General features: G+C 35.0%; 5 protein-coding genes across 5 annotated transcripts; 4 read left to right on the plus strand and 1 right to left on the minus strand.

Annotated features, from left to right (window-relative positions):
- Positions 1 to 307: 307 nt before the first annotated feature.
- LOC11410993 (autophagy-related protein 8f) lies at positions 308 to 2,885 on the plus strand. Its single transcript, XM_003608680.4, has 6 exons — positions 308 to 453; positions 726 to 767; positions 879 to 934; positions 1,426 to 1,478; positions 2,301 to 2,419; positions 2,521 to 2,885. The coding sequence occupies exons 2-6, from the start codon at positions 731 to 733 to the stop codon at positions 2,622 to 2,624; spliced, it is 369 nt and encodes a 122-aa protein (XP_003608728.1). The 5' UTR covers positions 308 to 453; positions 726 to 730; the 3' UTR covers positions 2,625 to 2,885.
- Positions 2,886 to 3,952: 1,067 nt separating this feature from the next.
- LOC11407917 (uncharacterized) lies at positions 3,953 to 7,432 on the minus strand. The gene is made up of 4 exons (XM_003608681.4): positions 6,993 to 7,432; positions 6,821 to 6,905; positions 5,150 to 5,238; positions 3,953 to 4,318 (listed from the first exon to the last, which is right to left on the minus strand). Exons 1-4 carry the CDS (start codon positions 7,377 to 7,379, stop codon positions 4,175 to 4,177), a joined length of 705 nt encoding a protein of 234 aa, XP_003608729.1. The 5' UTR covers positions 7,380 to 7,432; the 3' UTR covers positions 3,953 to 4,174.
- Positions 7,433 to 12,899: 5,467 nt separating this feature from the next.
- Positions 12,900 to 15,226, plus strand: LOC11406365 (L-lactate dehydrogenase A). The gene is made up of 2 exons (XM_003608683.4): positions 12,900 to 13,667; positions 14,509 to 15,226. Exons 1-2 carry the CDS (start codon positions 13,059 to 13,061, stop codon positions 14,950 to 14,952), a joined length of 1,053 nt encoding a protein of 350 aa, XP_003608731.1. The 5' UTR covers positions 12,900 to 13,058; the 3' UTR covers positions 14,953 to 15,226.
- A 1,279-nt stretch (positions 15,227 to 16,505) lies between these two features.
- Positions 16,506 to 21,321, plus strand: LOC11406366 (NADH dehydrogenase [ubiquinone] 1 beta subcomplex subunit 8, mitochondrial). Its single transcript, XM_003608684.3, has 4 exons — positions 16,506 to 16,725; positions 16,818 to 16,904; positions 16,987 to 17,082; positions 21,030 to 21,321. The coding sequence occupies exons 1-4, from the start codon at positions 16,588 to 16,590 to the stop codon at positions 21,084 to 21,086; spliced, it is 378 nt and encodes a 125-aa protein (XP_003608732.1). The 5' UTR covers positions 16,506 to 16,587; the 3' UTR covers positions 21,087 to 21,321.
- Positions 21,322 to 23,050: 1,729 nt separating this feature from the next.
- Positions 23,051 to 23,662, plus strand: LOC11405542 (uncharacterized). Its single transcript, XM_003608686.4, has 2 exons — positions 23,051 to 23,266; positions 23,366 to 23,662. The coding sequence occupies exons 1-2, from the start codon at positions 23,051 to 23,053 to the stop codon at positions 23,660 to 23,662; spliced, it is 513 nt and encodes a 170-aa protein (XP_003608734.4).
- Positions 23,663 to 25,246: the final 1,584 nt, after the last annotated feature.

Here is a 25,246-nt window from a genome sequence, read left to right on the forward strand (position 1 = left end):
CCTGACATCCTGTTTCACAAATACATATGAATCATAACAGTTACCAATAATATCAGTCACTATTTAATCATAATACCTTAACAAGGCATATGATCAAAATGATATTAATAAATAAAATTAGAGGACCCACATAACACAAACCCTAACGTTTATTTGAATAAAACTAACAGAAAGGACTACATGTAGTAACAGTGAGAAACTTAGAGGACCAAAATAAATGAATTTTTAGTTAGAGGACCAATCCGATACCAATTAAATAGTTAGAGGACCAAAAGGTAATTTAGCAAAAAAAAAAAAATAGTTGTGAAAAAAAGTATTAAAGCAAGCAAAGCAGCGAAGTTTATCTTTTCGTGAAGCAAAGCACTCCCTTCTTGGAGTTCCGTTCAACAATAAAACAGATAAGACACAGCGTTGATTTCCTTCTATTTCTCGATCTCCTTCACGATTCACGAGGTTCAATTCATTTCCTTCAATTTTTCAACTTTTACGTTTTTCGATTTTCAATCAAACTTGTACATCAAATTTTCAATTATTAGAGGTTTTTCTCTTTTCCTTTAAGATGATCGAAAACTGCATACAAAATTATCTGAAATTTACGGTTCTTTTTAGTCAATTTTCAGTTTTGTTCTTGCTTTTCATGATTATTTTTCAGTTCTTGTTTGATAATTTGAGAGATTGATGAAATCCTATTTCTAATTTGACCTTTTGTTTGATGCTATTTGCAGGAAGAATGGCAAAGAGTTACTTCAAACAAGAGCATGATCTTGGTAAAAAAAAAAAATTGCTTTTTTTTGTTTGTTTGTTGGTGATTTGGTTAATTTGATTGTGTTTGTGGAAGGTTGATTAATATGAAAATAAATGATTTGTTTTGTGTACAGAGAAGAGAAGAGCTGAGGCTGCTAGGATTAGGGAAAAATACCCTGACCGAATCCCGGTGAGAGACTATGCTTTTCAATTTTTATGATTTTTATCTGCACCTATAAATATATTTTTCTGTTTAAATTATGTTTTTATTTTATTTGTTGTATCGTTCATTTGATCATGCCATGATTTGGCGGGTATATATGGCTGATTAACGTGTGTGATCTTTGATGAACCAAAAATAACTGTCCATGAAGAGAAACTAGGTTAATCTTGATTCTTGATAAATGTATATTGGATGATTACATATTTGATGTTTGGGATTTATTGTTGTTGATGTTGACTTGTGAAATTTAATTAGAAGGAATATTGAGTTTTAGAGATGAGATAACTTTTAGTTTTTGGGAAGAGACATGTATTATTAAATACCAATTAGAGGCAATTCATGTTGACTTATGGTTCTACTAGATATGTCCACTGCACTCATGATACTTGAAAATGTACATTCCTGATAGATGGTATACTATTGTTATTATGCTAAACTGTATCTTGATCTTCCTGAAGGTGATTGTGGAGAAGGCAGAAAGAAGTGATATCCCAAGTATTGACAAGAAGAAGTAAGATTTTGTTAACATTTTTCATGTAATCTGGAAATGTCACATTAACTGTTTCTAATCATATGTATGTCTCTTCAGAAGGAAAGAAAAGTGTTATAGCAGATTTGATATTGTTTGTATTATATTATATAATAACATAATGAACATATACTTTATAAGTGAGATTGATGGCCAGAACAAGAGGAAGGAGACAAATCATGGTTTCTTGAGCAATATTTCTGAATTTAGATTTTTATCTCTTTTTGTAATGGTTTAATCATTACAAATTTACAACTTAGAGTTTGTTGATTTAGAAGCTTAGCAGATGAACTTTTCCCATAATCGACAATGGATTAGAGTTGTGTATCATGAAAGCCATGCTCATAAAGCTTCACATAAATTAAAATTGTTTTCATCCGTTGCTTTATAATTAGCGTACAACATGCTTTTTATTTTTTTAAAGGAAAGATATTTCAAACTGTGCACGGCGTTCCTGTTTAGATTTTTAAGAATTTTTCGTGCAATTTCTATTGTGTATACTTTTTCTGTTTATGAGGTCCTGAACTTTGAATTAGATAAACAGAATTTAAATTGGTGTCTATTTCTATAAGAATTTTATTTATGTGTGTGTGTGTGGTTTTTGTATAGCTTGACAATCATGGATTTGTATTTGCTTCGGTTAGATAACTATAGATTTTATGGTGGACTAGGGATTATTTCTTGTAAAATTTTCATTGTGAAGTTATTTCTGCCAGCTGGTGTATAAATTTTCAAGGTGTATAATTGGCATTTATCATTCGTATGTCATCTGTCATAGCTATCAAACTGATTGAATTATTGTAGGTACCTTGTCCCTGCTGATCTCACAGTTGGACAGTTTGTCTATGTTATCCGTAAAAGAATTAAACTAAGTGCAGAAAAGGCCATCTTTATATTTGTAGACAATGTCCTTCCACCTACAGGTAAACTTCAGCAAGTTAAACACTTTTTTCCTATGATCCTCTAGTCTTTTAATTAGAGCAGTATTAGCCGATCAATTGATGGGATTCCTCAATTTTTGCAGGAGCAATAATGTCAGCCATATATGATGAGAAGAAGGATGAAGATGGGTTTCTTTATGTTACTTACAGTGGGGAGAACACCTTTGGAGATCTGATTTCCCATTAGCATATCATAGATTTACAGTATATGATATGTCGCTCCCTCATTGGCTTGTTCATAAATTCACAATGGTACTTAATAACAACAGACATTGTTCTCAATTGCCATGTACAGCTGCATGTAAATTATATTCTAAGAACATGTTTAATGTTGAAAAGTTTCCTGGTTCAGTCTTTCAACTCTTTTATTGATTGTTCATCATGCAGATCCATGATGTAATTTGTTAATTGCAAATAGATACTTTCAAGTAGTTTTTTATTGTTTCAATCAGAACAGAAAAAGTTGTAGAAGATTTTCCTCTCCAAATTTGTGAAATCAATGAACTGGTTTGTAACAATCACATGCATAACAGTGGTGGAGACATAGGAGATGGTTTAAGGATTTATGGTTCCCTTGGAGGAGAAAAGAACTTTCATTCCTTTCGTCTTTAGATCTTCAACCCACTATCGAAATCCTTGAATGAAAACAATTCAAGCAATATCCTAATTGTATCCCTCTAGCAAATATTGAAATCTCAGTTCTTTAGAAAGATTTTTCATAGTGTTTGATAGTAAGAGAGTGTAGAGAGACGGTGTTTTCAATGAATTGAATATCTATAGGAAGATATATTTATAGTTGGAGATTTTTAGAACAATTGAAAGCTGAAAAATGGTGAAAAAATACCTTGTGAATTGATTCGATCATTTAGTGAATAGATTCACAAGTTCAAAAGCAATTTTGGGTTCATTTGAAAATAACCTAATTGGGATGAATAATAGATCCATTCATCAATGCTGTGAATTGATTCAAAATCCCAATTGTCTTCTTGTGATTGAAGTTTAACAAATTGATTTAGTCAACAAGTTTGATTTAATCTTTGTTCAATCACTCAATTAGAATTGTTATCATCTTGATTGCATAATTGTCATAGATTCAATTTGTGTTAGTAGTGATTTCTTGTATAATCTTATGTGCTGAGAGAAAGGAAATTTAACGTGATGGGTATACCAAGTACAACAGTTTTTAAGAGACCTCGCATCTTATTTTGACCTCGAATGCTCGTACCATTTCCAATAATACAAAATACAATCACGGTATTATTGCTTAAGGACTACAATAATACAGCCATTTAAGGACTGGGCAAATCTTACACGTTATTGTGACATCATAGGTACCAACTCTAACACTAAGTGAGGACCAATCTTTAAGGATAAAATAATGCACACTCCTATTTGAGATGCTCTTAGACCTGTCTAAAACTAAGCTTTTCACTTCATGTGTCAAACTTATAAGAGAGTCAATTAAAATCAAAAGGCAAAACTTACCCTTTTCTTTCTGATGATGATGCTATTTAATTTTCACCAAATAAAAAATGAAATATAAAGCCATGATGTTGGCTGGATTTAAATCTCAAAGGATAATATCTTCTTCAGCGTACAAAATTCGCTATAAAAATGAATATGGATTTCTCGGTGGACAACAATTCAAATCAGATAAAAAACAAAAATGGAAAGCTGAAGATGACAGCTATCCATGTATCCTTGATTTATCCTGACCCCTATTCCTAACCAACAAAATCAACTACTGCTACAGCTGACGATGAATGGGTTGATAAATCTGAGTAGTTCGGATGTCCGGATCCCTAGCTTCAGATCCACCTCACCACCACCCAACCAAAAGAAATCTGGAGTCAGTTTTACAATAGCTTCATCCAAAATCACCTGAAATCAACCCATAATATTCAATCAGTAAAGGAAGAAGTCAAAGGCTATTATTCTATAGACCAGGCATCACAATATCTAACTGGAAAAGAGACTGAATTATCATTTGAATGTAATGCAACAACAAAACAACTGTTTCAATTAATTAGCAGACCACGTGCCTTCGGACATTATTCATAGGAAAAGAGATGTGCTAAAGTAGGTCTAAAATTTGAACCCCATACACTCTGAGGAGTCTGGCTTTGGATTCATTTGATTCTAGTGAAGGTATATGCTCAAAGATCTTACAAGAATTCAACTTAAGATGAGCATCATGGTTCCACAATAAGTAGGAAACAAGAAAAGAAGGTGCTTGACAGCAAGCTACATTCTTTCAGTTTTTTTACATGTACAAGGTGAGAGTCTAAAGACTAACAAAACCAAACATGTAGAATTCAACGCAAAGGGTCAATTGTTACCACACACAAAAAATGGCATGCCTTCTTTTGTCCCTTTAGACCGGATTTAAGAGGGACAAACAGACAACTTATATATATGGACTGGCTTAACAGCTGTAAGAAAGATTGGAACAATTTGGCTTTTATACAGATGTTCCATGAGAACAAGGATCCTACATAGGAGGCATTCTCATAAGAATGATGAACCCTCCGTAAACATGCTTACAGCAGAGAAAAAGCAGTTGTATCCCAAGACAAAACATGCCAAAGAAATGTCAAGAAAAGTCTTAGTTATTAACGCATGTAATCATTGCAACAAGTAAAAGAAAGAGGTCGAACATATTATTATACACAAATATGATAAGAATTAAGATTCAGATAGGTCCATCTTTACCGGAATGTCTGTTTTCATTCCGATACAAGTCACAGCATTGTGCCCATATCCAGTTAACTCCATTGATATTTCCTCAGGAGCCAGCCTCACTGTAATTAATAACAATATTATTACATTCCAAGCAATAACAGGTTGCACATATAAAACAAAAGGCATAAAAGATTCACAAGGAGAACCACGATGATCAGACAAGCATTGACTACAGCATATAAAAAACATTTTTACATGATGAATAACCTAGAGTGATCGATTTCAGCAAGCATGGATCTCCCAAAATTTCACCTGATCATAAATTTCTTTCATATATCTGACACTTAGAATTTTCATGCAAAAACAATTACGTAGTCCAGGGTTTATGATCACAGTTTCCCCACAATCTTATCTGCTGCAGTTTGCAGAATCACTGAAAATTGATTACAAAATGTAAAAAGCATTTTCCATTGGTGAATATACTGAGTTCCAATAAGTGGTTCTATAAAGTGATGGGTGTCAACAAATACAAACCTCCTAACTTTCACTCACTTTATCTATCTAGCAAATTTTCTTCATTTATGCCAATCAGAATGTTTGGTTATCGCAAAACCATTACACGGTCGAGGGGCTTATGGTCTCATCCCCTGCAATTGCATTGCAAAAGTTCAAGGTAGAGAGATCGGAAATGAGACAATGCAGTGCATTAAAAACTAATTCAATGAATGCAAATATTCACTTTATCATCTCTTGCCACTTGCCAGTGAATATTTACAGTTGTGGTAATCCAAAATTTACACTTCTGTGCATTGAACTCAATAGCCATTGTGCACCAACAGAGACCCATGGACAACCATAACCTTACGCATTGAACTCTCCTTCACTAAAATTGTAAATAACAACAACTAACAATGAGTTTGGATTCACGACGGTTCTCTTCTCAATGCACAGTAGATACGAAGCTAGCATTTGTAGCATTCAGTGGACGTCTGGTGAGACGTCAATCTACCATAGAAACCAACACACTGGAGGCCACATAGACACATGCCAGTTTCTCAAATATACCAACTGGGTAGTGTTTATAGTGAGAAGGTTCTCCTCACAATTCCAATATAACCTAACAGCTACTCTAACATCACTGTCTGAGAAAAAATTCTAACAGACTCCACTGCCTTTCCAGCTCAACAAAATCAGTGACACTATAACAAAATAGAAAGGGACGATGAAAATCAAATACCAAACTCTGCCGACCCAATTGAGAAAAACTTAGTAAAGGACTCATAATAAGCATAGCAAAATCCACATATACTATATGCTACTATTATTGGTTACAAGTTGGACTGTTATAAAATGCACTACACCTTGTGTTAGGCCCAAAGATACTCGGTCTAAAAGACCAATTTAGTAAAAGTCATTTTCTCACAAGCTTATGGCTTATTTTTACTAACTTAAAGTGTTATAAGCTAATTCAAGTAGCTTATAGCTTATCATTTTCTCTCTCAATTTTACCCATGTCATCATAATTTTCATATGGCCTTAAAAAAAAAAACATATTTTATGTATTTCATATTTATACGTTAGTTCAACTGCTAATTTTACCGAACACTACAAATTCAATTTGTTAGTTTATCTGCTACAAGCTATAGCCATCAGCTACCCCAACCTAAAATTGATGTTATGAGTAAAATAAAGTAAGCTTACAGTTGAATTTCTTTTTGGCTATAGTTCCATTGTTGAGAGAGTACAAAAAGTTTCTCACAGCCTCAGCATTGAACCGAGCAGTATACTGAAAACAAAAACAAATTACATTACAATCCAAACAAAGCCACACAAGAATTAACAAAAAAAAAATTAAAATTAAAAAACACAGAACCTGAACAACGACAACATAGTACTTAGAATTATTTCGATCAGAACAATCAACAACATTTGCAGGTGCTTGCGTGTTAACCAAAACTATGCTTTTACAAAGATGGTGAATCGAAGCGGCGTTAAGAGCATCGCGACGAGATTCGAGAGGCCAATCGTAGTAATCGGAAGCGACCCTTTTGAAGGAGAAGTCGTTAACGTTGTTGGTGTGTAGAATGGAAGAGAGGCGAGAAACTGTTTCTGTTTCAGTTTCAGTTTCAGTGTCAGTGTCAGTGTGAGGGTCGTTGATGAGAGGGGGGTTAGGTGGAAAATGAGAATCTTGTTCTAGTTTTGATATGCGTTGGAGGAGCTGGGTTTGGACTCGTTCCAATTCTCCAAGGGCTTCTTCCATTTTCTTCAAGGATGTTCTAAAATCGATCAGTTTTCAGTTATATACCTCAAATTCGTCCTATTTTGCGAAAATTTACAGACCTCCTTAATTTTCAAAAATCGGTCAAATTCGTCTGAATTTTGTGAAATAGTTATTTACAAAATGTCAATCAAATCAGTCACTCCGTTAAGTTGGTCTGTCAACAGAGGTGACGTGTAATTGTCAAAGGACCAAATTGATGGATTTTCAGAAAATTGGCAACGAGTCTTTCTCCTCTTTCTCGTTAACGGCTCTTTCTTTCCCAAATATATAAATTTGAAAGGAACTTCTACGGTACACCCGTAAATTAAAGTGTACCGGTACTCTCGCTTACATTTTTATAAATTAACTATCATTTTTTATGAAAGAAATAGGTGTTTGTTGACATATATATTTTAGAAAATATCATTTTATAAGAAAAAACATCATTTCATTTTGTAGAAAAATCATACTAAATTTTTCTACATTTTATTGTAAAAAATAATCAAAATTCTCTATGATGAGTAAATAGGAATTTAGAAAAAATCAATTTTTATTGTGTTGACGTTTTTGGTAAATAAGATTTAGTTATTATAATTATAGGTGATAGAAAATATATTTTTTACTACAAAAAATAACTCATTTAACTATTAATTTAAGGATTTGGTGTACCAATACACTCAAATTGTTGGATGTACCATAGAATTTGCCAAATTTGAAACCCTATTGTTATAATTTGTCACATAGAGTTCAAAATTCCCCAAAATTTCTTCCATGAATTGTTGTCAATGTTCTTCCCCAATTCAAAAAAATTAAAACCCTAATTTTTTTTATTCAATTCGAAATTCAAAAATCAGTGGTCATTGTTGAAGATTCGATGTTCAGAAATGATGGGAGGTAGACGTATAGGAAAAAACAACTACAGCAGTCGGTCTTCATCTTCAACCTCTATGTACAATGATGAGGTGAGAGAGCTTCAATGTTGGTGTCCTAGAATTTGTGTTGTAAGAAAATCCAACACTGTCAACAATGGTTATGTGATGTGTGAATGATTTGTTTAAATAGTACTGATTTTGTCTTTTGATTGTATAGGATGATGGTGAAAATTGTAAATTTTTTGTGTGGGTTGATGAAGCTGAAGAACTGAGCTATTTTAAAAACAATGGTGCTGGTCATGGAAGAAATGCAAGGTTGATGGAGAAGCCAAAGGATAGGGGAGAGAAGAGGTTTGGAGGGCAAGGTTGATGCATAAAGTTGATTGGGTAGGAAGTGAGCTTAGGTTAAAAACAATGGTGCTGGTCATGGAAGAAATGCAAGGTTGATGGAGAAGCCAAAGGATAGGGGGAGAGAAGAGGTTTGGAGGGCAAGGTTGATGGATAAAGTTGATTGTGTAGGAAGTGAGCTTAGGTTGATTAAGATATTGATATGAGTATTTTGTTTGATTGAGTTGTTGAAAATGCTATTGTATTGTGCCAAGTCCATGTAATGTTGTAATGAAAAGAGGTTGTCAATGAATGAATCAAACCTTTCTGGCAAAAAATTTCAATCAAATTGGTCCTTGAATTATATACATATTCATCATATCGATCCTCAAATTAGTGAAAATACCATCAAATAGGTCCTTGAATTTTCATACCAGATATCACTGTGATCCTTGGTGCATACATTTGCTGAACAAAGTAAAAAGTAAAAGACAAACACTTTGATTATAAAAAGACAGACATTTGCATACCATCATAAGTCATATATTTGATGTTCATAAGTCATTACATAATCAAAAAAATAACATTACATAGCTATCAAGTCATCAAATCATTTGATGTTCTCAAGTGATTACATATGCAAAAAAGCATAAACAAAACAAGTCCAAAAAACATTAATTAAACTAGTCCAAAAGCATAATTTAAACATGCATCAATGCTTTGGAAATCCAGGAGTTGGGATAAACTCCATGTATTGGGGTTGAGTAGAAGCGGATGGTCCGTAATTTGGATTTGGAACTCTAATAACTTCAGGAGCAGTTGGATTTGTGGAGCAGGACCCCTCAGTGGTGTTTGTTTATGCATGTTATTTGAAATCACTGGTCATGTCATGTCATATCTCCTTGTACTCATTCTCTGCAAATAAAATCAATCATATCAGCCCTTAAATTATAACAAAATCCTTCAAATTAGTCCTCAAATTATGACAGTAAGACTCAAATCGATCTAGGACAACACATGTAATAGAGGGGTATAATTGGAAACACAGGAAAAATTACATTGAAAAGTTAAATCTTGAATTTTTACCATTTCCATCGATTTAGTCCTTGTACACGTGACTGCCTTGTTGACACGTGTACATGAGAACACAGCATGCAAGAGGACACATCATCACCACTAACGAAGCTTTTGGACGGAGGGACCATTTTGATGGACGTCTGTAAAATTCAGGGACTAAATAGATATTTCGCAAAATTTCGGGACGAATTTGGCCGATTTTTGAAAATTCAAGGACGAATTTGAGGTATTAATCATTATGAAGTTTTCAAAATCCAAAAATATTTTTAAACATAAACATAAAAATAAATATCAATCATAAATATTTTCCTAAAAAAAAAAAAAAATCATAAATATGTTTTAGGGGTGTATTGGATTGAGATTTTAAAGGATTTTAAAAGACTTTGTGATTATAAAAAAGTCTTGTGGTATTGAATCAAGACTTTTTATAAAATATAAATAAGTCTTGTGGTATTCAACTAAGACAATCAAGACTTTTTTTGAATACAACGAAATCGTTGGTATTCAATTAGGATTTCTCACAACTTATAAAATGTCTTTTGGTATTTAAAATTTTATGGATATTGATGAATTCTTTTATGGAGTGGATTTTGTGAAATTTTTTAGTTAAAAATGTGAACACAATACTTATTCAACAATCTCACAACAAATTGTGAGGCTTTGAGAGACTTTCACAATTTTCTTTTCAGTACTATCCAACGAGATTCGATTTCTCATTAGTTTAGCAAGGTCGTTTGTTACTTTGTTATGATGAAGAAAGCTTCCAGTCTATACAGTTAGAACCTTCGCCGAAATAATGTTGGTGGATTGTGAGGCTTCCTATAATTTCATTCTCGTAAACTAATGGTATTGGAGGTGTTTAGTGGATGGGGAAGGGTTGTGGTTTAAGGTCTTGTTGTCTCGTTATGGTGAGGAGAGAGGGCGGCCTAGAGAGGGTGGTAGGATGGGGTCGGCGTGGTGGAGGGAAAATGTTAAAATCCAAGAGGGGATAGGTGTCGAAGGTGGAAGTTGGTTCGAAGAAATTTCTAAACGTCTTGACAACGATCTTAACACTTATTTTTGGTCGGATTGTTGGGTGGGGACGATGTCGTTGATGGAGACATTTAGGAGGTTATTTGATTTATCGGTTCACCAGAAGTTGACGGTAGGCGCGATGCATGCCTTAGGTTGGGGTGAGGATGGGGAGGCTTAGAGGTGGAGACGACGTTTGTTTGTCTGGGAGGAGGAGTTAGTGGTGGAGATTAGGAACTTGTTGTCTAACAGTACTTTGCATGATTCTCAGAGAGATATTTGGCTATGGGGACTGGATACTACAGTTGGCTACACGGTCTGTGGAGTGTATCAAATGCTTATGAGGCAGGAGATACATGCTCACGATGTTGCTTCGGATGCACCATGGCATAATAAGGTTCCTTTGAAAGTCTCTATTTGTACTTGGCGTCTCTTCCGCAATAGATGGCCGACAAAGGACAATTTGGTGCGTCGAGGCATAATTTCTAGTGACAATCAATTATGTGTTTCAAGACGCGATCAACAAGAAACAATATATCATTTAATACTTTATTGTAATATTTTTGGCGATCTCTGGAAGTTTATCAAGACCTGGATTTGTGTGTAAATCAAAAAAATGTCTTAATCCATACCATTCCTACTATTAGGTTTGAAAAAGAATTAAAATATTCCAAATATATATTAAAAAAGTATTGAGTGAATAATGCGAATATATAATGTACACAAACTCAATAAATTATTTATATATTTGAATCATTAATTTGTTCTAAAGGCACAAATTAACATTTCTAAGATTAAATTAAGACTGGTGCTAGTCACACAAAAAAAAAACAAGTTACACCCCAGAATGACTAATATACCCTTTAACTAAAGAAAAATGATAAACAAACACATTAGTTTAGACACAGATACGACATCAATGGCATTATTGTAATTGTAATAAAAATGCAAGGACAAAATCGTAATTTTATCTCTCTATTTTTCAGTTTTCCAGTAGCAGGAACGCGTAACTCTCTTCTCTCCTTCATTGTTCTTCTTTATGGTTCCCTGACTTCTCTCTCTCCCTGGTCTAGTTGCAATGAAGGCGGAGGAAATGAGAGGTTTGATTGCGGTGGTGAAACAAGATGGAAAGGATGACGATGAAGGAGGTTGTTATTGTAGGAGACAGCAGCGACGGTGAACAAGCTCGCTGGTGGTGGTGGTCAGATATGAAACTATCGAAGGAGGAGATACGTGTGATGGTCGCAGGAGGCGGTGGTGGTCGGATCTGAGAGCATCGGAGGAGAAGAGACTGTGACTGGCGAGTGCTCAGGCGGCGACAGTGAGAATAGTGATGACCGTGGTTGCGGTGGGTGAGATGGATCTTAGAAGAAGGTTGAGAGGTGGTGGTGGTGGGGCTATGAACGAAAATCAGAGCAATGGCCGGAGAGAGGAGCAGCGGTTGGTTGGTGATGGTGGGAGATGAAAGAAAGGAAGCAGTGGGGGGAGGGAGAGAAGAAAGAGAAAGAGGAAAAAGACAAATAAAAAACAAAAAAATACCGTATTCTAATATGGTGTCTGTATTGTGTTTGAAAATTTGTGTCCATTTATCATTCCTGTTAACTAAAATAAAAATTTCAAATTAACTTAATTTACATTAACGTAAATTGAACATAAGAAAACTTAATTTACATTAACCTTGAACATAAGTAAACTTAATTTATATTAACCTAAATTGAACGTAAGTAAACTGAATTTACACTAACCTAAATTGAACATACGTAAACTTGAATTTACATTAACTTACATACGTAAACTACACTAACCCCTTTTATATACATACACGTAAACTTAATTTACACTAACCTCTCACTTAAAATCAAATTGAGAGGCATATCTCATACCAAAACAAACAATAAACAAATAGAAATTCATCGAAAATGAAATTCATGAAATTCGCTAACCTTTATGAATATAGTACAGATCAATAACAAAGATGTTGATTCAGATATTGGTTGCACATCTATGGTGATTTGTGGATAAAAGGAGGTAAGAGTTCAGAATGATCATAAAAGATAAGTTTTTAAAAATTTACATGAAGAGACAATTTTGATATTATTGTAAAATTTTAAATAAATTTAAATATAACATTTTTTTTTTGGTGTGACTAGCACCGGTGCACAAATATCTAAATTCCAAATTGCAAGATCAAATGACAAAAGCACACGTATATAGCCCACTGTTTCAGTGTTATTCGGTCCTACTGTTTTCCAAACCAGTATCTTTTTCTTTTCTTCCCTTCACAGTCCAGTGTGTTACTTCACAGTTCACACACACGTCTCTTTTTCTTCTTTTCGTCTCACAGACCACATACATTTGCTATTCATATACCTGCATCTAACAAATCATCATCATGCACAAGAGCGGTTCTGGTTCGACGTTAGGCCCAGACGGCCTAGATTTAACCCAAGCTTTCTTCAAACCCATCTCAAACGCAGCACCACCATCACCCACTAAGCGTCACAACAAGATCTCCGTCATCGGCGCCGGCAACGTCGGCATGGCCATTGCTCAGACCATCCTAACTCAAGACCTCACAGACGAGCTCGTCATCGTCGACAACAAACCCGACAAACTCCGCGGCGAAATGCTTGATCTTCAACACGCTGCTGCTTTCCTCCCCCGCGTTAAGATCAACTCCTCCGTTGAATATTCTGTCACTGCTGGCTCCGATCTCTGTATTGTCACCGCCGGTGCAAGACAGATCGGTGGCGAGTCTAGGCTTAATCTTCTTCAGAGGAATCTTTCTCTGTTCAAGGCGATTATACCTCCTTTGGCTCGTTACTCGCCGGAAACGGTTCTGATCATCGTGTCTAACCCCGTTGATGTTCTTACCTATATCGCATGGAAGCTTTCTGGGTTTCCTTCTAATCGGGTCATCGGGTCGGGTACCAATTTGGATTCATCTCGGTTTTGCTTCCTCATTGCTGATCACCTCCAGGTCAACGCTCAGGATGTTCAGGTCATTCTCATTTTCTTTTTTCTCTCTATTTTTTTTTTTTTACATTGTCGTGAAGTACTAGATTCTGTTGTGATCTTGCATTATTTTCATGATGACATGTTAGATGATTTGGAGTTATTTAAAGGAGTGAATTACTATTTTCGACCTCTAGGGATCAAACAATTAGTGTCAAATAACAAATTAGTTCCGGTGACACCGAATCAGACATGAAAATTGTTTGAAACTAACACAAACACCAACATATGTTGCCTTTTGGAGTAGAAATTTTTAGAATTCTTTGTTCTCATTGAGACGATGACTTAATTGGTGTCAGTTTGACATAAAAACAAGGGAAAAGAAGTATGCTTAGACCAATTAGATTAGCGTCTCAGCCATAAGAACGAGAAGGACTGCAAAGTTTAACTTCCGAATGATGTCTTCAATCTTCATTAGAGTAGTTTCAAATGATTTTTAAGTAATGGTCCATTGGGGACATAGAACTTGCCAGTTCATGAAATTAAACAACACTATAAATTGCTGAATAGAGATCAATATAAGTTATAAACAAATTATTAGATACATGCTGGAGCTAAATGTCATAACATGTTAACTCAATATTTCTGATCTATTAAACGACAGAATGACTGAATTGATTGACGATCTTTAAGTTCAAGGACTAATTTTCATTTCGTGTAATTTGGGACCAATTGTCTAGTATTTACAATTTTGAGGATGATCTAAATGTTTATTAATTCAATGTTGTTTGGAATGAAAAATAAAAGTGATGACTTTTTGATGATTTCTGTGGTCACTATAGAAAGGGAGAAAGTTTGAAGTGTGAAATAAAGTGTTATTGGTGCAGGCATGCATAGTAGGGGAGCATGGGGATAGTTCAGTAGCATTGTGGTCTAGTATCAGCATTGGTGGTATTCCCGTGCTGAGTTTTTTGGAGAAACAACAGATTGCATATGAGAAAGAAACACTGGAGAATATACACAAGACTGTGATAAACAGCGCTTATGAAGTCATCAGTCTAAAAGGCTACACTTCATGGGCCATTGGGTACTCGGTTGCTAGCTTGGCGCGGTCCATTATCAGGGATCAAAGGAAGATTCACCCTGTGTCTGTTTTAGCTAAGGGCTTTTATGGCATAGGTGATGTTGAAGTGTTTTTGAGCTTGCCAGCACAGCTTGGAAGAGGAGGGGTGCTTGGTGTAACGAATGTGCACATGAATAAAGAGGAGGAACAAAGGCTTAGGGATTCTGCTAAAACTATCTTAGAGGTTCAGACTCAGTTGGGTATTTAATTGTGTCCATCCAACAGACTCACTAACTATGGTTTTGTTAGTCTTTTACATTTCCCATGGTGTTCTTCCACTGCAAGTGTTTTTTGCTTAGTACTTGCTTGCATCCAAAATGGTCGCTGAATTCAGATCTTGTAATATGTGTGTGCTTTGTAGTATATGATTTTACCAGTCAAATTTCAAGTTCTTTGTAATAATATTACTCTTTGTTCCTCTTGTTAGTTCACCACGCAGGGTAGTTTAATGCAAGAGTGAAACATAAATTTTGTTCGTTGGACTTGACTTCTACAATATCGTTAAGGTAAAGAAAGGAATTATATTTATTAATGAACATAAATAAACTAGAGTAATTTCAATAATTTATTATAGATGAAAATATGGATGGCAATATTACGCTTATCCAAAAAGAAAAAAGGATGATAATGTTCCAATTCTGATTACTCATTTGAAGTATATTTTACCATATTGTCTCGTTATGGAATAGAGTGAAAAATGTAAACTATGTTTTCTCTATTGGTAAAGAGAGTGTGGTATTTTATTTTTGACAGCCATAAAGTTTATTTTGGAAATGGTTAAATATATCACTGTTCCAAGCTTAAGTAATGCCAAGAGTAAAACGAGAGTTATGCATATCAGTGTCTTCTACACCAATCAAGCTGCCCAAGACACGAGAACACAAACAAAATTAACCATAGCACACATATGCCACCATCCAATTGAATTAGGAGAATAATTGACTAAATACAAATAATTGATTGAGCCAAAACCAGGAACACTAGTTTCTATTTTTTTTTAATAGCAGCTGTGTAGATTCCATAAACTCCGTACAAGTTGCCTAAGCCACATAGACCCTATTATTATTTTTCCTCATACATTCCTTCAATCTCATGCTACTTCCTCTAAATGATTGTAACAACTAGCCAAATCAAGCTGCCTAAACATAAGAGAAAAACCAGACAGCAACTCAAACTATTAAAAGCAGACAGAAAACCATAATTTACTCCCTATCACTCTCCATTGTCCTCCCTGCAGACACGTCATTGCTAGAATAATTAAAACCAGACCTTTGTTTTCATCTTGCACCACGAAGTAATTTTAATCTAATGATATCATGGTGTTACAAAGAGGGTGAAAAAAAAATGAGATATAGCACAAATTTGGCATTTTATAATTTTCAAATTTTTGTAGTGCAATATTTGTCCTTTTACTATCCATTTTGATTGATTGATTAATTGTATAAATTATGCCGTTACTTGTTCGTATGTAGAATTGTCGTAGTTCTCCGCATTCTTGAACATTAAATAATTAAATGTATGCACTATCAAATTTATTTATTTACACAATAAATCTAGTCATTAAACACTTCATTTTCTCGTTCACGGTAAGAAAAAGATACTTTACAAAGGAGAAGGGGTGTAGAAAGAAATCAAAAAATGTAGTAGCAAGCCCAACTTACAATAAAGGGTAGAAAATCCAACCCACTTTAATTATAAAAAAAATAAAATAAGAAAAGGGATATTTTTTTCCAAAACGAAGTCGTTTGGCCTGTGATTGCAGTAACATAAACATTACGCAATAATCAAACAGAAATTAAACAAAGAAGGAAGAGGAAAAAGAAGAAGAATCGAAGCAATAACCATGGCAGGTAGATTGACAAACGTAGCATCACAAATCTTAGGCGGAAACGGCGTCGTTCACCGATCTGTAGCTTCATCTCTCCGCCTTCGCTCCGGCATGGGTCTCCCCGTCGGCAAACACTACGTCCCTAACAAACCCGTTCGTTTCTCTTAACCTAACCTATTCAATTCAATTTTCTTAGAATCACGAAAATTAACCTCAATTTTCGAATTCTGGTGATGTTTTTTCAGCTTCCGATGAATGAAGAACTTACATGGGACAATGGTACTCCATTTCCTGAACCTTGTATAGATCGCATTGCTGATACTGTTGGAAAGGTAACTACTTTTCACCATTTAGGATATAAGTGTTGTAATGTGAAATATGCATCAAGTTGATGAATTTTTGGTTTGAAATTAGTATGAAGCATTGGCGTGGCTTTGTGGAGGATTGAGCTGTTTTGCGGGTTTGGGATTATTGGCTGTGTGGAATGATAAAGCTTCCAAGACACCATTTGTAAGTTAACTTGCTCGCTCTTGATTTTTGGGATTTGGTTCCATTTTGTTATGTATTTTCTTATTCTATTTAGATCCTTTGGGTGCACTGTATATGGTTAATTTGTTATCATTCTCTGATAGTGGCATTGGTATGAAGTGATTGACATCGAAAAGCTTTATTAATGAATATGATATAAGAGATAGAATTTGTGCTAGACATATAGACATGCTCCCAAGTAAAAAATATAATGTTAAATTAATGAGTTTTATAAAAGTTATCAAAGTCATGGCCTAAAGGCACAATTTCCATATACCAAAAGTAAAAGGAAAATGATGGAGTTAAAAAAGAGGGTGCAAGTTTGAAGAACTTAACACAACTTAGAAACAAAAATTTAACCAATATTGTCAACGGAAGAATGTCAAAAACCTGCCATATAAGCATGCCATTGCGGCCGTTGGCACCATCATGACGGGCACCCCTTCACTGGCTTCACATATTTGCTTATGGAGGTTGACAAAAAATCCACCATCACCATGCGATTCCTCCATGGCCACCATTTAACAACACTGAATTTAACAGAGACATGTGTGAGTGGAGGTTTATGGGTGAATAATGAGTAAGTAGTGTTCCACAAGTAATAGGTGTGCTGAAACAGGGGGAATGAATGAACAGAGACCTTTGGTGGAAAACACTGCTTGGCTAGAAGCGATGCCGATGAGTAGTTGGTTATTGGTTGGTTTGAAACAAAGGTCAGCTCAGCTTAGCACAAAGGATGGGTGAATGGTTGGGTTGAAGGGTTTCAAACTCTTATGTTTCTGGTGCCTAAAATCGAGGGATATCAATAAAGTGTAAAATTAGGATTGGGAAACTCAGATAGTAGTTGAAATATATGTATTTTTACTTGTGTTCAATTTTGCGCTACAATGCGATGGACACCTTACATTGGCCTTGGGTAGGTTGGGGTTTCCACTCCAGCACTATAGTGGATTCCATGGGTGCCATTAACTAGTCTTTTATCTTGTAGGTGGGGCACCTTGTTTGATGCACACTCATAGAAGTTCAATATGTTGAGTTACAACACAACTTTTTAATTTGTTCACTATTTGGTGGTTGATGCACAATGCACATGATTGTTGTTTCAGGTGAGGGAAAAGGTAGAATGGATTGAGGAATAAGGGTTTGGGGGAGTGAAGGAGACTTAAGAAAGTGAGCAATTAAGATAAGGATTTTTCTAAGATAATATTTTGTGTGAGACAAAACCTTGTCCCCTGAATAATCAAGTAACAAATTTTATTTTATTTTGTCATGTGTTTCATCTTTTGTTTTCTTCTGTCTCCTGACTAATCCTAAAATAAAACATGGAACAAGTATTATTGTTTTATCTTCATTATTTAGAAAATCAAATGCATCCCAAGGTTGTCAAATTCCTAGGTTTTACCTAGGACTGACTGGAAAAACAGTAGACATGTAAAATAGGATATCTTAATTCTTAACGTAGAAGGTGCAATCTAGCCTATCATACACAAGAGTTTGTAAGAATAAGAGTTTCAAGCTGGAGATTGTAATCAATGAAAATGAGAGATACATATTATTTATATAACGATTTGCATATTTATTTATTCTAAGTAGTAGGTGAGCGCACTCTTATGTCGTAATCATGCCTCACAATGGCACCTGAATTTATGCTGTAGAACTTAAAGTGACTTGCTGTGATAGTGAATGATAATCTTTTCTCAACTACCATTTCAACCATTGGTTGTTAAGAGTGTGATCTAGATTGTGAGATTGTAAGATTTAATGTGTTTTTCTCCCTCCATTGGGAGCGGCATAAAAATTGTTAGAGAGGCCGGAGCAGTGAGCGCGCAGAGGAAGATCGTGGAATCGAGGGAGCAATGCTTTCTCTCATGCTGGTTTCACACATTCTCGACCCGATTCTCACGTGGTGACCCGAGTGAACAGTTTTTGACCCGCAACAACATGCACATTTACAACCCGGTTCCACACGTTTTTGATTCAGAAGTTGACCCGGTTCTCATTGCAAAGAGGGATACACTGAACATACACTTTTTTTGGGACAGTGTGGGTTTTAATTGAGTAATTACTTCCCAATTTGGGAACTTCTCATCTATGCAATGCAACTGTCATCTTTGCAATTATCATTCCGTGGTGGGAATTAATAAAAAAAATTCTATTGTTGATGTTTAGGTCAAACTCTCATCTTTTCTTTATGATTAAGTCAATAAAAAAATTGTCTTTTTTTTAGGATAATTATGTTAAGTTTATTTTTCTTAGTTATTTCTATAATTTTGTCTCTTTGATGGGATCTTACGATCCTACAACCTACGCTCTTTTTATACCCAAATGAAGTTTGACAACCATAATTCCAAATAACGTGTCCCTTAAAGCATCCACCAGCCCAGGTAAGAAATGTATTATTGCAGCACTGAGAAGCGCAAGGCCCTGTAAGCAAGAGAATTGCAACATCCAGTCCTCCCAGCACCTAAGTAGCAGCTCTACAATCTGGACATTGACCTGGGAATTGTAAAACTAAATTTCAAACTTTCAGTCGAGCTCATTGCAATACGTAGCAACCAAAGGCAGATATTTTGTTTTGTCGGTTCAGTCTCTCTATAGCATAGTTGAAACTTGAAGGGTTTATTCTGATAGGTTTTCTGGGTTTCAGCTGGGTTATTGCCAGATTTTGTGCATCAGCCAGGATTGTTGGGATTTTGAGATCCCTGCAAAACAAGTTTTGAATTGGGATAAGGATCATTCAAGATGGCAAAACACTAGCAGAATCACATATTTATACTGCAACTACATCATAATTGCCATCGGATCCGTACTTCACATTGAAGATGTGATTGGATGCTTTGAATTAAGAAAAGTTTTATAAATATTTTCTAGGGAATAAGCCATATGGCTATCAAATTATGAACTTTTATTCTATGTTTATGTATTTGGGTTTGGTTAGGTCTGCTCTAGGCACCTTCTCGCTTTGGTCGAAAAGAAAATAAACCTGTCACAGGCAGCATTGACTTTAAGAGTCAGGGAAACTGAAATCCACAAAACCTGACAAAATTTCTTAGTTACTTAATTTTTATGTATCTTTTGATTTTGAACAGCAATCTGTTTAAAAATATAAGGATGTCATCAGACCATCAACCTTATTCAAACCAACTCCTTCAGGCTGCAAAAAATAATTTACCAAACCTGAACTGGCCTGACCCAGCTACATTAAATCCCTGGCTCGATTGAATGATAGCATATTTCTCTTCATTCTTCATCCTTGCATTTAAATATTATCGACAACTACCATATGGTAGTGTTCATTGCAACTGTGTTCAATTCAGTAACAAGCTGGAAGCCTGAAACATAGCTGCTGATTGTATCCAACTTTGCCTGGCAGAATTACAACTGACCTGCAACATAAATTTAGATGTCTCATTAAGTCGCATATTTTTCCCATGTATGATTATTATATCTAAAAGGTTTGATGCTTGGATTCTTATTATTTCTGCCATAAGCAATTAATCAAAAAATTTAACATGGATTTGTGTTGGATCTATTGCATATTGTTTGCTTTTATATATGGTGTGTTGGCAATTTGGCATAGCAGCCTCAGTAATGTTGTTCATTCTTGGCTCTCTTCCATCCAGTTGATCATGCCGCAAATCTTTACCTTCAGATAATCGTAGTCTAGTTCTGGTTTCTCAACCATTGTATGGCAATATCGGTTTTAAGTGTATATTGTTTATGGATTACATAAACTTTTTCTGCTCCTTGTATCCTCGTCATGGTCCATATAACCTCCATGATTCCCAATTGAACTCATGCTTATACTCAACTCTATACTGTCTATGATTTTTTTTTTTCCTTCATGTTTTGAAGCTTTACATGCATTGCTACTTTCTCCAAATATTTTGCAATTAATACTGATAGATTTTTATATTATTTTGTGTCAGGCACCCAAAGTTTATCCATATGACAATCTGCGAGTGGAGCTTGGTGGTGAACCATAAGTAGATCTAAGGCAATAATGGGATTTGAACTTGTTTTATATCTTGTTCTTTTCCGTTCATTTGTACTTTTGTGTTGTTTGAAATAATAGATTGTGAAAGACTTGCTGAAACCAAGTACAGGAATCGAAGAGCCGAATCTGGTTTATTTCTTTTTTTCATCATTCTCATGCTTCTGGTGGCTATAGTGAGTTGGACTTGGCCATTATTCTGTTCAATTTATCTAATCTTTATGGAACTGAGGATAATCTATCAAGATCAAAAAATAAACCTCCCAATATTACTTTGGAAGTATGCATCCAGAAAAACCACCAAATGATTACTAGAAAAATCAAATGACAATTACTAGAAAAATAGTTATTGTTGTGTTACAATGTAATACTAGAAAAGTTCTTTTAATGCTTGGGCTTTTTTCTTTTTTTTCATGTTATGCAATATATATTTTTCTACGCAGAATGCCTGGACATTTTCTAAACTAATTCAAACAATAATATAATTGAGGTGTTTTAAATCTTTTATGAAAAATATTTCCAATTTTCTTCTCTAGAAAACAACCAAATTAAGTTTACACTATCTATATTTCTTTTCTTTTTTATTAAATTCCATAGCTCTTACTCATGCTGGTTGAAACTTATTTGATGAAGAGGTTCCGTGGAGTTAGAACGGGAAAAGAACAATTCATGAATACATCTATGCGACTATTTTATAAGCTTTGTATTTAAATCTTTTTACAACGGTTGAGTTTGTGGTTAAAATTAATTTTATAAGCAAAATCAATTCTACTCGATGTTACTTAAGTATGTCAGCATGTCAGAATCAATTTTACAACTCTATAATCAATTTTGACTATTCTCAAAATGAAAATCAACATACAATACACTTTACTTTTCTCAATAAAGGTTTTCATTTGCTGGTTTGCCTTTGTGGCCATAGATGCGTAGCTATCATTTGATTGACGCTAAATTTTCATCACGAGTGCAAATGATTTGGATCCTCTCATACAATTTCTCTTACGTTGTTGGTGCTGAACTAATCTCAACCATTCAGTCCACATGTTTTTTTTCTCTCTCTTGTTTTATTTTTTTCTTTGTGAGTCAATCAACCATTGAATTTGAAAAATGAAGGATGATCTAATAAAAAGGACAAGAAAGGATCCAATTCCATCACGATTATCGAATCAGCTGACAAAGTTGTACCAAACAAATAAAAATCATATGGTCAATGTTATACTCAAATTTACCTCTCCTTCTCTGTATCCCCCGACATAACAAATTCTTATTGTTATATATTAATTAAGCATTTTCCATTACTTAAAATGCTAATCAAATATGTTTTTTCCCATATATTTTTTTGGTACAAAGTTTTTTTTTCATATATAATTTCCGTCAACTTTTATATCACTCAAACGCGTATGTGCTGGCCACCCTATTGTCCTATTACCTTCTGTCCAGGTATATGGATGAAAATGATGTTTCATTAGACAACAAAGCTTGTGGTTTTGGCAACAATTACTTTATCTAGGGAAGGATATATATGTTGGAGAATTTCTGTTAGTTCAATGACCTACTAGGCTAATAATGGAGTAAACTCTCATTTGGGTCCCTGAAAGTGTACCTCGCTATCAACCACGTCCCTGAATCAAGAAAACGCAAAAAAAACTCCCCGAAAGTGTCTTCCGTTAGTCATTCCGATCCAAAACGTTAACTGAGCGTTAACACTGCTGATCTGGACGCCGGTCTTGCCATGTCACCTGCAAAGGATGCTTTCCACACTGGCAGGGACGAATATGAAGGGTTAGTAGATAGTTTGCAACGGTCATTTTCGTCCCTCCTCTCCCATTTCATCTTCATCTTTCCCCTCATCTCCATTTCTCATTCTGTTCCCAATTTCAAACCCTAAAACCATATTCTCACTCAATTTCTTTCATTGTTTTTCGAAATTCCTTACCCAAATTGAGATTGAACATGATGGGAGGTGGGGGGATGCACAAGACGCACAAGAACAACAACATTAGTAACAAATCACCATCTGGTTCATGGAGTATGTCATCTTCCTCAAGAATAGATTCAAATCGATCCACAATTCCAGTACCTGATTGTAACTGTGGCTTGAGGACAACCATGTTTAAGGCAAACACGACAAAGAATCCTGGGAGACCATTCTACACATGTCCATTTCACAAGGTATATTTGAAAGAAAAATTATCCTCTAAAATTGCATCTATACATCATACACCTTATATTCCATTGTTGTTTCTGATTTCTCCATTTATGCAATTGCAGAATGATCCTCGAAATTGTGGGTATTTTATTTGGTTTGATGAATGGGAAGAAATCCTTGGGGCAGAAGAAGTTGTAAATGCAGAGGAGAAAAATTTAGGTAGAAATGGTGGAAGAGAGCCTGTAAATGAAAGACTACTTGATGGGAGAGAGGTTGGCAAGGGAAATGCAATTGATGCAAAATGGAAGACAAGACTCAACTCTAAATTGGAACTTATGGCTATTGATTTAAGGATGCTGAAGTACTTGGTCTTTGCATCTATTATCATGCAATTCTTCAACATAATGCAAAACAAGTGAAATGAGAGGAACAATGTATTTTGCTTTAGTTTATGTAGTTTCATTAGTATGTAAAACCTTGTATAAAGAATGAAGGTTTGCAATGGTTCTTGGAATAAATTGTGTAATGAAATGAAGGTTTAGAAACCAAATTATGTAACACTATATTATGAAATGAAGGTTTGTTTATTTTTGGAATCAATTGTGCATGACCTTGTCAACATGAATGATTATCAATATACTCGGAATGAATTCAACAACATAAATCAATTGCACAAAAGAAGCTAGTCATAGTCATAATATTAGCACTTATATTTTAACATGATAGTGAAATAAGAGGAACAATACATTATCAAAGTAGAAGTGCTAGCCATTGTCATAGACATTACATAACCAAAAAGATGTTGCCATTGTCATAGAAGTGCTAGCCATTGTCATAGACATTACATAACCAAAAAGAAGATAGCTCACATAACCAGCATTGCCTAATATCTTGTTTTGAAAGCTATCTCATTGTAGATTCATCAAAAAACTAATTTAAGATTCATCAAAGTAAACTACATGTTCATCATGCCAAAATACATAAGGAGCAACAATCATTGAATGCACATAATATCTCCTTTGAAAACATAGAAAGCTTCATTTCTTCAAGGGTGCCTAGGAGGTTGATAGTTTCCATTCCTTGGTGGCACAAACATGGGCACATTAGGTCCATATTGCCTCTGTCTCAGCGTAAGCCCAGGTGTTGGGATGAAAGTCATATTTGATGTTGAACTCGAACCTCTAATTGGTGGAGCCCTAACTCCAGTTGGTCCAGCAAATGGCCACACATTGCCAGCTACAAATGGTACAGCTTGTGGTCCTTCAAGGATATGCATTTCCTATATAAGTGAAATAAACACTATCAATCATTTGAAACACTATAAGATGGAACACTAAAACACTATAAATCAAGCAAATGTCATTCCTAATTCCTAAAACCAGAACTGTCATGCACAAAATCAAGCAAATGCATTAACATAATTGCCTATTTGGGGGAGTTAATACCTGAGAATCAGCTTCTGGTTGTGAGCCAGTGTATTCCATCTCACTTGCACCATCATTTGATTTCCAACCTCTAGGCCTAATTGGGACACCATAGTTGCTACACCCTTTGCTATTGTGACCTTGGATACCACACCTTGCACAAGTTATTGCAGGGTACTTTCTCTTGAGCTTGCTTGAACTAGCACCATCTTCATTCCCATCTTTCCTTCTTTGTTTCTTAGGTCTCCCTGTGCGCCTTCTTATTGGTGGGGGGACTGGCTTGATAAACTGAGTTACTTCCCAAAACTCTTGCCCTTGTAATGGCTAAATGAAATAGTTATAAGATGCTTTATAAGCTCCTATGGTTAACCATCCATGACAATAATCTTCAGGTTTTTGATTTTTATATGCTATGGCAGCAATAGCATGGGCACATGGCATACCTAACACATTAAAGATTGCTTAAGTTAACACATTTATTAACATACTAAGAAATCTACAATTTCCAAATCAGAAACATATAAGTGTGTGTTCAGAAACATACCTGTCAATTGCCAAAACCTACAAGTGCAAGTACGA

This window comes from Medicago truncatula, chromosome 4 (genome assembly GCF_003473485.1).
Source record: "Medicago truncatula cultivar Jemalong A17 chromosome 4, MtrunA17r5.0-ANR, whole genome shotgun sequence".
Classification (NCBI taxonomy): domain Eukaryota; kingdom Viridiplantae; phylum Streptophyta; class Magnoliopsida; order Fabales; family Fabaceae; genus Medicago; species Medicago truncatula.

What these genes read in the sequence shown, in the direction of transcription:
- LOC11410993 (XM_003608680.4), top strand. Translation starts at nt 731, where the DNA reads ATGGCAAAGAGTTACTTCAAACAAGAGCATGATCTTG. An exon ending in CCAAGTATTGACAAGAAGAA is followed by an intron (nt 1,479 to 2,300) that starts GTAAGATTTTGT and finishes GAATTATTGTAG; the next exon opens with GTACCTTGTCCCTGCTGATC. An exon ending in CAATGTCCTTCCACCTACAG is followed by an intron (nt 2,420 to 2,520) that starts GTAAACTTCAGC and finishes CAATTTTTGCAG; the next exon opens with GAGCAATAATGTCAGCCATA.
- LOC11407917 (XM_003608681.4), bottom strand. Translation starts at nt 7,379, where the DNA reads ATGGAAGAAGCCCTTGGAGAATTGGAACGAGTCCAAACCCAGCTCCTC. An exon ending in AGCCAAAAAGAAATTCAACT is followed by an intron (nt 5,239 to 6,820) that starts GTAAGCTTACTT and finishes TATTAATTACAG; the next exon opens with TGAGGCTGGCTCCTGAGGAA. An exon ending in GAATGAAAACAGACATTCCG is followed by an intron (nt 4,319 to 5,149) that starts GTAAAGATGGAC and finishes GGTTGATTTCAG; the next exon opens with GTGATTTTGGATGAAGCTAT.
- LOC11406365 (XM_003608683.4), top strand. Translation starts at nt 13,059, where the DNA reads ATGCACAAGAGCGGTTCTGGTTCGACGTTAGGCCCAGACGGCCTAGAT. An exon ending in TCAACGCTCAGGATGTTCAG is followed by an intron (nt 13,668 to 14,508) that starts GTCATTCTCATT and finishes TTATTGGTGCAG; the next exon opens with GCATGCATAGTAGGGGAGCA.
- LOC11406366 (XM_003608684.3), top strand. Translation starts at nt 16,588, where the DNA reads ATGGCAGGTAGATTGACAAACGTAGCATCACAAATCTTAGGCGGAAAC. An exon ending in TTGCTGATACTGTTGGAAAG is followed by an intron (nt 16,905 to 16,986) that starts GTAACTACTTTT and finishes GTTTGAAATTAG; the next exon opens with TATGAAGCATTGGCGTGGCT. An exon ending in AAGCTTCCAAGACACCATTT is followed by an intron (nt 17,083 to 21,029) that starts GTAAGTTAACTT and finishes ATTTTGTGTCAG; the next exon opens with GCACCCAAAGTTTATCCATA.
- LOC11405542 (XM_003608686.4), top strand. Translation starts at nt 23,051, where the DNA reads ATGGGAGGTGGGGGGATGCACAAGACGCACAAGAACAACAACATTAGT. An exon ending in ACACATGTCCATTTCACAAG is followed by an intron (nt 23,267 to 23,365) that starts GTATATTTGAAA and finishes ATGCAATTGCAG; the next exon opens with AATGATCCTCGAAATTGTGG.